The following is a 12,202-nucleotide window of genomic DNA, read 5'->3' as shown; positions in this document are numbered from 1 at the left end:
CCTGGGGACCTCCCACCTCTGTGAAGGAGTGGGATGGCAGTGTCTTTCCATATCTTATGTTTGGAGTCATATTCGTTCCTTGTAATTTTGCATAATTCACTTTTGATTGTTTTGTGGTTGTTCTTTCCATTTACCATAATAATCAAAGTACAATTTTTTTCTTGGCTGTGCTTACTTTACTTTGCATCAGATAATGCAAAGATTTCCAAAATTCTCTATGTATCTAATGTTCATAATTTCTTATAGATTAGTGATACTCTATTTCATTCATCTCCCACAATGTGTAGTCATTGGGAGAAGTGAGGAGAGATTAAAAAGGCTGAAAATGAGGCTCCCATCTTGGGAGCAAGATGGAAAAATAATCATTTGCTCACATACTGCAATCTTAAAACATGTAGACATAGTATTCTTTCTTGGTGATAATATCATGGGATTGTGCTGCACAGGAAGATTTCTTTCTTTCTCCTTTTCTAATGGCAAGTACTTGGCACTAAAAGAAAATGCTGGGAGAGACAGAGGAGGTGCAGAGAATTATTTTGTAGAGCCATGCAGGACAGTCAGACAACGGAAGCCACCGAAGGTGCTGGAAAGGCTGGTAAGCCACTTATACTGAGCACCTCATACCCTCAATTTTCCCTTCTCCATCTCTAGTGAGAGACATCCCTCTCTCATCTGTCCAAAACAGTTCTTGTTTTTCCTCCTTCTGGAGGAGGAGATGAGTAAAAGAGAAAGAAGCCTGCTCTGTTTCCTATTCATGGCATCCTTGGGCATTAATTACAAACCATAGCCAATTTGATTTTCCTAGACCATGGTATAATTTCTATATTTTATTAAACTGAAACATAAAGATCAAGTAAAATGGTTGGGTATGATATTGAAGCCTGTGCTGCTACAAGTTGAATGTAGAGTCATGGAGTCATGGGACTAGGGCAAAGTACCTAGATTTCAGAAAACATGGCTTCAACTTCTTTCTCTTACACTTAATGTAAAGTGAATTCACTTAAAGTGAATGTGACATTCACTTAGATACCCCAAGTCTGAGTTCTCTTAATCTGTAAAATGGGCTGTTTTACATGATTGCTCTGAGGCTCAAAAGAAGTAGTGTGTGCAATGTAATTTGAAGCTCTTTATAAATGTCAAATATTATGAAGTATTTAACATGAAAGAAATCTACAATAAACAGACAGCCAAAGTAATCTAAAATAAGACATAAAAAGAAAGTGGCATTTCTGTGTTTTATTCAAATATCTGATTTCCATGCAAGGCTGATCTCTAGATATTGCAAAAGTCCTGAGAAGTATCTTTGAAGGTTATTGATTTATTTTTTCCTTGTCACGTGGTGTAAAATAATTACAAACCAAGTGGGGCAAGGGTCAAACCAGTTTGATTTCCAAGCCAGGGGCATTTTTTCATTAATGTTGTTCAAACCAAACAAACCTTTCCAGCTTTACAGGACACTGCAGGAGAGAACAGACAGGGAAACACTACGTGATCCAAGCTAGAAGGCACAAGACAGATACAGCATCAAGCATCAGCAAAACCCTCTCCTTGCTGAAGTCATGTCACTGTTTTAAGATGCCAGAGAGTGAGCTACAGCTGGAAGTTTGACTTGGAGGGAGCGCAACAGGCAAGTGGGACTAATAATTGACCAAGGAGTACGGGCAGAGAACTGCTGCTGCGGCTTGCGGCAGCACTAGGATCTCCAAACGCTACGCTCTTCCCGCCTTCAAGGACTAGCAAACTTCCTTCCCCACATTCCTTAAAGAGGCTGCCCCCTTGCCCGACCTGTCCCTGTTTACTGAGTTCCTAAGCCTCCTTTTCGAAAGTGAAGATGCCTACAAAGACTGGCGGAGGAGGCTTCGGGAGGGAAGCTTCTCAGCAGATCCTGGCCGGAGGCTCAGCGGGTAAGGGCGAATTGGGCGCACTTGACGGGTGTCCCGGAGACTCCCGTTTACAATTCTCCAAGTAAAGCTTCATCTCTGGCTGCTTTCCAGGGGTTCTGCGCACACTCATTTCCTACTAATGCCTGTAGCGGAAGTTTTTCTGGTTTGGGGGATGGCTGGCTCTTCGTGTACTACGGGAAGCACAAGATTTTACCTCGGCGGCAGGTGAAAGCCTTGCTGCTGGTCTTACCGTTTTCTAGTGACCTAGAAAAGAAAGGGACCTGGCAGGAAAGGGCGCATTCAAACGTGCATTCACGGGGCTGAGTCAGTAGTCCCTCCCTGTTTACTGTTGTTGTCATTGTGTTCGTCCTTCATTGGTGAAGAAGACCAGCCATCAGAGAAATGATGACATGACTTGCACTTGACTTTGTTTTGAGTGAGGGAGGGCTATGCAGGTCACCAGCCTCACTCCTCCTCCAGAGCCGTCTGAATCCAGTGACCTGATATTCCTCAGGATGACTGGAGATGACGCAGGATGCACCTCTGTTTACTGTAGACTTTTTACTTTTGAGTTATCTAGGCAGCAAGTGTTTCCTCACTTCAAAAAGTATAGTTCAAGCTGAATAGTGCTTACAATTCTTTTAGCAGAAACACCACAAGATTTTACATTAATTTTGCCCTGGGCAGGATCTGCTTAGAGACACTCTGCATTGGTTGGCATAAACTAAAACATAAATTTAACGTAGCATACACGCATATGCACACACACACACACACACACACACACACTTCATGAAGATTCATGCTATGAAAACTTATAAACACTGAAAAAACCCAAACCCTTTAAATTGTGGCCTGATAGATTATTATTAACCCGGAAAATTTTGATATAGTATATGGGCTGATGAAAATTTAATGTTGGATTGTATGAAATATTTTGAATAAAAATATTTACATTAGTAATAGTAGTAGTAGTAGCAGCAGCAGCAGCAGCAGCAGCAGCAGCAGCAGCAGCAGCAGCAGTAGTAGTAGTAGTAGTAGTAATAGTAGTAGTAGTAGTAGTAACAATGTGGGCAGCTGCTGGATCTGAGTCAGGAAAACTGATCTTCCTGACTTCAAATCTGGCATCCACACTTATTAATTGTATGACCTTGGGCAAGTCACTTAACCCTCTTTGCCTAAGTTTCCTCATCGGTAAAATGAACTGGAGGGGGAAATAGCAAACCCCCTCCATCTTTGCCAAGGAAAGCCCAAATGGGGTTAGGACTCAATAACAACAATAATAACAATACCATCTCTCAATGTATTTAGCTTATTATTATATGAACACTGTTATATAGATATTCACTTAAGCCATCTGACTAGAACATATACATGAATAGATATATGTAAAATCTTATTATTTTATACACACATATACTTTGGATTAGTGAAAGCCTTATTATAAAATGTTAATTGCAGCGCTGTAGTATAAATATATATTTATTAATCAGTCAGTAAACATTTATTGAACATCTACTATTCACCAGGCAGCACTGTGCTAATTTGATTTATTTTTTTATTGTCTCTGTGTTAAACTCTGGGGAAACAAAGAAAAGTAAGACATTCGCTGCTCTGGCAAACCTCAGTCTAATGGGGAACACAACATTCAAATAACTATGTACAAATGAGCTATAAATGAATAAGATAAGATGGTAATAAGGATAAATAAGAAATGATTGAAAAAGGGAAGGCACTAGAATTAAGAGGGATTGGGAAGGGCTTCCTGTAGAAGGTGGCATTTTAGCTGGGACTTGAAGGAAGCCAGGAGGTGGAGATGGGGAGGGGGAACACTTTAGACATAGATAACAGTAGGAGATAGAGAACTGGGAGAGAGAGCTTCTTGTTAGAGGAACATCAAAAGGGTCAGTCGGTGCCACTGACTTGCCGAACGCTGTGGGAGGGGCAGGGGATAAGGTAAGAAAACTGGAAAGTTGCGTGTATGAGAGGAGGCTATGTTATGAAGGGCTTTCAATACTAAATAGAGGATTTTATATTTGATTTTGGAGGTGATAGGGAGCCAAAAGAATTTATCGAGTGGAGGAGAGGGTGAATTGGTCAGACTTGTGCTTTAGGAAAATCACTTTGATGGCTGGACTGAAATTGATCATAAGTAACCATAACTAGGGATTTGCCTTTCTTGTGTATTCTTAGTCCCAAAGCCCCTTGGTACGGTACTCTCTACTTGTTGGATATAAGTACTGTGCCCTCAGTGAGGGGTAGAGTGGAATGGCAAGGGGTGAGAGAGCTCCAGCCTTAGCTAGCACTGCTTTGAGGATTCATTACTTGAATGCTCTTGGTTTCCATTTCAGGCTGTTAGAGGAAAAGTCTCTAGGAAGGTATGATAGAAACTGGCAGTTTTCATCATATCCATATTCTCATCTTGCTACTCTAGAGACTTTGGGTAGTTTCCTTTTGGGTGAGATCAAAGAAACTTTCTCTTGGTTGAGCTGTTGTCTCATTGGTTGAGACCTCCTTCACTCTATGTTGTGTGATATATATGTTTTATGAATACTTTCTCTGATTTCTGTTTTGCTATATTTTGGATAAATGGATTATTTATTTATGTTTTGCTATTCTCGATGTGCGTTCATTGTGCAATTGGTTTTAGGTGGGAAAGGGGGCAAGTCTTGGATATAAGGCTTGATGATTCTCTTTCCTTCAAAATATCTCCTAGAATAGATGAACAATATTTAGGGGAGAAAATAGATAGACTTCTAGACTGTTACTCCCCTCTCTTTGAGGCAAGCAGAATGGTGGCCTCTGACCTCAACCTTCTACTTTTCCTCCTGGGCAGGAGAAAGAGTGGGGAGAGAGAATGGACTAAAGATGTCTATTTGGTCTCCCTTTGAGCTACACACTAAGAAAGGCTTCCCTGTCACACATGGACACATGTCCTATGTCACTACTCACGTGTACCCATACCCCCTTCTAATCTTCCACACTGTATTTGCAAGTTTTTTATTTCTTTTTCCATTTGATTCTTTTTTATTAACATATTGCTTGAATACACTGCTGAGGGCAGCATGGAAATTCACCATCCAGTTAAGATTTTTAAAAGAGAGTTACACAAGTTAGCTGGTAACATGAACTTGTTAGAATAGTGTCAGAAGTGCTAAAGCTCAGAATGAACTGAGACTGATGAGGACAATGAAGGATCTATAAAATTAAACTGGGGAAAACAGGATTAAAACAGGGATAGGAACAATGTTCAGAAAGAAAAGGAAGATAATAACTGACAATAAGGAGAAACCAGAGCTACTTAGTTCTTTTTTAAATCTATTTTCTTTGGCAAGGAAAAGGACCCTTGAACTGTAAAGGACAGGAAAAATAGGTAAAAGGGTGTTGATAATTAAAGATTAAAAAAAAGAAGATAATGCAAGAGCACCTACTATCATCTCTTGATGAGTTCGAATCCCCTGGCCCAGTTAAACTACAGTGATTTCTGAACCACTGTGAGAGATTTTTAAAAGATGGAAAATGGTGGTGATAAAACAGAGTTAGATAAGGGCCACTGTTGTTCCAAATTTGAAACAAACAAACAAAACAAAAAAAAGAGAATAGAATAGAATATGTAGACAATAGTCTACTGATCTTAAGTAACTATGATATCTGGCAAAATTCTAAACTGTTTTATTAAAAGGGATGGTTAATCAGTATTGTGTAGAAAAGAACATAGTGATCACAAAGATCACATGGCTTCATTTAGAACAAGTCATTCCAAATTCCTTCCTTCCTTTCTTCTTTCCTTCCTCTTTTTCTTCCTTCTTTTCTTGAAATTTTCTAGATTTACCTAATTTAATTAGATTTTTAGTAAAGCAGTTGATTACATATTTCATGTTATTCTTGTGAAAAGGATATGTATCTAATTATCTATCAATCTATGTATATATATATTTGTGTGTGTTTATGTATACAAATATATACATATAATCCTTTTACTAAACAATAGTATAATTAGATAGATTGCAAACTGTTTGAACAACTATACTCAAAGAATAGTAAGTAATTGTGTAATGTCATCTTGTAATATTTCTAACATAAGAGTGACCCAGGAATCTGTAGGTGGTCCTGTGCTGTTTAATATTTCCATCTGTGACATGGATCAAACATAGATACCTTGGTTATACAAATTTCTGACACAAACAATTAATGACAGAGCTGAAATGCAAAATGATCTTAATCAGCCAGAAAGCTGGGCTGAATCTACTAAGAAGAAATTTAATAGAGATATATGCCAAACTTTACATTTAGTATCATGCAAATCAGTTTTAGAAATAAGAGTTAGGGGAGGCACGGCCAGACAGTATTTTATATATAAAAGATCTGGGTTTTTTTGTGGATTGCAATCTCAATAAGAGGTAATATGGCAGCTGAGAAACTGAATGCAAACTTAAGCTGCATTAAGAGAAAAAAGAAAAACGGCGATAGGCCTACTGTACTGTGCCCTGATTATAATTTAGCTGGACTATTGTATAAAGGTCTGTGCAACACAGTACAGGAGGAATATTGATAGAATAGGGCAGTTGGGGTGGTGAAGGAATTCATTGGTTGTACAAACTAAGGATTTTTGTCTCAAAGAGAAGGTAGGGAAATATGACACCTATCTTCAAGTATTTAAAGATTGTCACATGAAAGAGGGATTAAACTTGTACAACATAGCTCCAGACTGCAGTTAGGAGCAATGATTGGAGCTGCAAAGAGGTAAATTTAGACTTAATACTCAGAAAAACTTTCTAACAACTAGTGCTATCAAAAAATGGAATACTCTGTTCCAGGAGATAAGAGGTTCCCATTCATTGGAAGTCTTAAAACAAAGACCAATGATCACTTCATGGCTGTGCTGTGGAAGGGACTCTTTCAGATATGGGTTGGACTAGATGGCCACAGAATCAATCAACAAACTTTTATTAAATGCCTACTGTGTGTTAAATACTGTGCTAGACACTGCGGATGTGTATGTTCATCCTTCGTTGCTGAAGAAGACCATGCCATCAGAGAAATGATGACATGACTTGCACTTGACTTTGTTTTGAGTGAGGGAGGGCTGGGCAGGTCACCAGCCTCACTTCTCCTCCAGAGCCATCTGGATGCAGTGACCAGATATTCATCAGGATGACTGGAGATGACCCAGGATGAGGCAATTGGGGTTAAGTGACTTGCCCAAGGTCACACAGTTAGGTATCAACTATCTGAGGTGAGATTTGAACTCAGGTCCTCCTGACTCCCGCACTGGTGCTCTGTCTACTGCACCACCTAGCTAACCCACTGTAGATGAAAAGATGTAAATGAAACTCTCTCTGCCCTCAAGGAGCTGATATTCTATAGGGACATTGTAGAATTATAGATCTAGAATTGATAATTAGTCCAGTTCCCTCATTTTAAAGAGGAGAAAGCCTGGAGAAGTCAAATAATCTGCCCAAGGTCACACAGATTGTAAGTATAAGAGGTGGAATTTGCCGGGATGAGGAAGTCTTGTCCTATTCCATAGCTCCATCTCATGAAAATAATAATTTGTTTAAACATTTATCTTCTTTTATAGTCCTGTATCCATCTCCTCTAGAGTTTAAATCCAGGTTTCTTTGGTTCTACTTTTCTTTTTTCTTCTGCCTTACAAATTCTGTTTTTGCTTCTGTTTTCTGACTAGATCAATTTATTTTGTACTTGGTTTGCATTTATGCTTACTTTTTTGGTTCTGATAGCTTACTCTACTAACTCCTTGAAGGCAGGAACTGTGTTTTTCATCTCTGTAGCTATAGAGCATATAATTAACATTTAATATAAATTTTGTTGAATGCAATGATGTTTCTTGTGAAAATTTAGAATATGAGCATGATATGCCGGGTTTTTGTTTGTATCTGGATGTGATTTTTCTGGCATAGGGAGCCTCCATTGGAAGTGTTGTAGTCTAGCAAATCAGGGAGTTCCTCTGATCACTACTGCTACATGTTTTTCTGGCTTCTCACACTTTTCTGTTTTATTGAACTTCACCCAGTATCTAAACTAATTCAAGCTACAAAAAAGCAGAATTTTAATAAAAATTCAAATGACATTCTTGATTATATTAGATGTTTTTTTCTTGAGAGCTGGGACTGAGTCATCTCTGTATCTGTAGCATCATGGAGCTTAGTGGTTACTTAATAATGTTTGTTAAATACGTGAATTGTACTGAATCTGACATTCAGAAGAATTCATCTATGCATAGGGCATATATTGTCAACTTTTATGTTAAAAGATGATACTATTTGTGTGTTTGAAATGTTTTCAAGTGATTGGAGAGAATGAATACCAAGCATATTTGTACTAGAAACATAGTTTCTACAAAAGTAAGCTCCCTTGTCATAACCTTGGTAGAAGATTTGGTTTTGTGTAGGATTGGGGCAGAGAGGAGGTGTTGTCCCAAGCTGTGGATTTCTCTACAGGTGGGAAATTTGGCCTAATGTCTGGAAATAAAAAAAAAATATATACACTTTATTGATGCCTTTTGCCTTTATATCATAGTCATTTCCCGCTCCACCTCCTGATCAATTTGAATTTCCCAACTAGAAGGAAATCCATAACCTGGGGCAAAAACTGTATCTGACAATGTTTTGGAAATGTAAAGGAACACTTTAATGCCTAGTACTCCAGTAAAGAGGAAGTCAGGATGGGAACCTGGTTGTAGGGTGAGACTGCCAGAATGGGGAGTAGATAGAAGAGTAGGCCTTCCCTGGGAAGCTTGACTGAAACCCCGGTTTCCTTTGGTAAGCAGGAAGGGAGGGAATAGGTTTTGGCCAGCTGGCTTTGAGTTTGGTTTGGCTTAGAAATAGGGAGAGAGGCTAAGTCCTGGCATAGCAAGCTGGTTACTTACTGGTACTCAGGAAGAAAGGGTAACCTTGGGTCTATTAAGAGGAAAAGGAGACCCTGTCATCCTCATCACCAATGACCCATGAAGAGAGGGGCCCTTAAAGAAAAGATAAAATGCCTCCCCCTAAAAGAGGGCCATTGCTTCCTGGAGTCACTTCTACCTTGAAATTTTGCTTTCTCTGGTTGCTTGATTACAGTTTCTGGTACCTTTGCCTTCGTGAGACAGCCTTGTAAGTAGAGGAGTAGCAAATAGAGAAGGTGACCTGTGTTTTTCACTTCTCGGTGCTGTTTGGCTGTGGTTGGGCTGATTTAGTACTCCACAGTCAGGCAAAGAAAAGGTGATTCTGGAGTAGTCTGTGTTTAATATAGTATTCTGATTCAGTAATTAAATCCTATGTACTTGTTGACTATCTTGGGACCCAATCCTAAAGAGTCTGCTTCTTTCTTTGACTCATGCCAAAGGATTTTACTCTGGGGAAATCTTTAAAAATAAATCTTAGGTGTGGCTCACATCGAGATTTCTCTACCTGTGGGTAATAATTTCCACACTACCTATTAATAGTCAACCCAGAGTCTGGTCTAAGAAAGACAAATCGAATTAGGTTGTATCTGTGTTTGTTTCTCCTAAAGCAGGAAGCATGCATGCATCCTTGCATGGGAGCTGCACTTTGGAACTGGGTTCACTTTGGGGTTAGAGTACACAGTTTGTATGTCCTTCCAACAGGGTATATGTATGTATGCATACGTATGCAGTATATTTCACTGTAGCATATTGTAAGTTAAATGTTACTATTCAGTATTTTTTATGATAATGCATTATGTGTAAAATTGCCAATTATTTAACATGTAATTAACTTTTAGCAATGGTTGAAACCAGTAGTCCGTATGCATTGCTTCTCATTTTGTTATGATACGAAATGGCTTTTGTGGTGTGAGGAAAAGGGAGAGATAGCACACAGGTTTTGATCATCAAGTGAAAAGTTTCTGAGAACTGGAAATAGAGTTGCACTGTGTTTTTAGGGAAAGCTCTCGTTGGTTCACATTAAGACCCTCACATAGACTATGATATCAGCTCCTTTTTGTTTTAAACTTCTTGGATCTTGAGCTCCAAAATAAAGGTTTTTAAAATTAGTGTTATACCCCAGGCAACTGCAAGTGACAGGACCTTGCCTTCTGAAGGTTGAGTGTCCTTTGCAGCCACTGGGTTTCTCATTACTCTTCTGATAGACTTTGCTGAGAAGCTGTGTGATGCAGGCCTGTGTTCTCCTGGCTGCGTCTCTCTAAAAGAACACACTAAGGCTCTGTGCCACCACCTGATGAAAATGTTGATCTTGCAGCCGAACCTATTCTCTGGCATATGTCATTTCACAAGGCTCAGAGAACCTCTGGCTCATGGCTCTAGCAGAAGAGACCATTGCAAAGTTGACACTGCATGAAGACAGAGTGTCACTGATATTTCCTCCACCTGCAGTTAAGAGGCCAGAAGTGACCAGCACACTGGAAAATCTTCTCTTGCCAAATAAGAAACTGAGGATAGAGTTAGTAGATGAGCATAGGCTGGATCTGGTTAGCACCTCAGCTTTCTTTAGGACATTGAAATGGTCAGTTATAGAAACTGGACAAGGCTGAAAGTGTGGTAATGTGGTGGAATTGTGCAAAGAGAGCTGACTGTTGGAAAGCATTAAACATGAGGAATTATTTCAGAGAAAGAGAGTAAACTATGTCATCAGAAACATTTCTGATTAAAAAAAAGGGTGAATCATGTAGCAAGAGTGTGAGACAACCTATAGACAGTGGCTATTATCCACATAATGTCAAGGGAACTTGAGGAAATTGGGGGTTGTCTGTGTGGTTTTGCGTATGGACAAGAGTCACGCAGAATGGTCAGACATGGGTTAGCTATGATTTGTTTATTAAAAGGAAATACATCAGTGAGCTCAGAGAGCCATCAACATCAACATACTTTGAGGGACTTTATATCTAGGGATACAAGGACAAAATGAAACAGTTCTTTCCTTCATGGAGTTTATAGCAAATGAACTGAATATTACTATCATTTGGCAATGTGAAGCCTTTATGTGCAAAAGTTTGTAGTTCCTTTTATTCCAGCATTCCAGAATAGACTCCACTTCCCTCACTTTGTGAACTAGTCATTTGTTATTGTGCATTTTTATGGGTAGTAATAACAAGGAAAGATGAATTTAAGGAATTTCTTACAGCAGTTATACTTAAATTTGTACGATAACTCCTAATAACTCCCATGACTTTTCTTATCATTCATATTTTCACAACTTAAATTCTCAGGCAATTTTAGTCAATGAGGCTTTATTCATTAGTTCAAAAATCTGTAATTTCATGAGTGTGTGGATTTTTCTATTAATGTATATTGAAAGCTCTCTCAGTCTTAGAAGACATTCATCATAAGTTTAAGGGAACATTACGAAATTGAACACCTTGTGACTTACCTTCTAGTGATGAAATGTGGTCCTGTTTTGACAAACATGGGCCTGTGTTTACAGTCTTTATGGCATCATAAGATCTGTGAAATTTCATATTCTGTTACCTGTAGTTTCAAAAATCCAATGAATTAGCGCTTCTTTGGAAGGTCCAAGTAACTAAATATCATGCTTTAATTCAATATTTCAATAGCAGTGAGATTACAACAGGGTTCAATAAGGTTTCAATATTTCAATAACAAATGTTTATTGAGCACCTAGTATGTGCTGTTATAGGTGCTGAAGATACCAAGACAAAATGAAACATGTCTTTGTCTCATGGAACTTGCATTCTACTGGAGGATAAAACATGCACACAGGTACAAAGCAATTTCAAGGGAGAAAGAGACATTAGGTGGAATCAGGCAAGGACAAGATTTAAACTTATTCATTGAGTGAGTATGAATGGAAGGAGGATATAAGCTTAATTGCCATTGGAAAATATAATGCATTCAGCTGAGAAATGGGGTTAAGTTGTTGAAAGAACATGACCTGGGACTCAGGAGACTTGAAGTCTAAGTCTGGTACTGACACTAATTGTTTAACCCACGGGTGGAGAATTTGCAGACTTGAGGCCACATGTGGCCTCTAGGTCCTCAAGTGTGGCCCTTTGACTGAATCCAAACTTCACAGAATTGAAAAGTTTGGATTTAGTCAAAAGATCACACTTGAAGATATATGAACATGTGGACTAAACTTGAACATGTGGCCTCAGGGCTGCAGGTTCCCTACTCCTTGTTTAAACTCTGGCAAGTAAATTTAAATTAAAATTAAAGTAAAATTAAATTTTCTATACATTCACCTAAATTTTATATATATGTGATTCTATAACGTGTTTTTGTGTCCTTTATTTTTTAAGCATCCATCTAAACACGTCCTTCAGTGGTTTTATCATATAGCATTGAATTGATAGTCCCCCTCCTAAGTTCGAGCCATTAA

The 12,202-nt window shown here is 38.6% G+C and overlaps 1 protein-coding gene across 3 annotated transcripts in view; it reads left to right on the top strand.

Moving 5' to 3' along the window:
* The first annotated feature begins 1,383 nt into the window (after positions 1-1,383).
* The window catches only part of SLC25A21 (solute carrier family 25 member 21), a 759,060-nt gene continuing 748,241 nt past the window's right edge, over positions 1,384-12,202 (top strand). Inside the window, exon 1 of one of the 3 annotated variants that reach the window (XM_072629746.1) lies at positions 1,384-1,904. In XM_072629746.1, coding sequence (XP_072485847.1) covers positions 1,832-1,904 — 73 coding nt within the window. In that variant the 5' untranslated portion in view covers positions 1,384-1,831. The remainder of the gene's footprint in view (positions 1,905-12,202) is intronic. The other 2 variants (XM_072629748.1, XM_072629747.1) reach the window with 2 other exon arrangements.

Source organism: Notamacropus eugenii, chromosome 1 (assembly GCF_028372415.1).
Source record: "Notamacropus eugenii isolate mMacEug1 chromosome 1, mMacEug1.pri_v2, whole genome shotgun sequence".
In the NCBI taxonomy this organism is placed as follows: Eukaryota; Metazoa; Chordata; class Mammalia; order Diprotodontia; family Macropodidae; genus Notamacropus; species Notamacropus eugenii.
Note: the sequence above shows the minus strand (reverse complement) of the source record. Positions and strands in the feature narration are given on the sequence as shown.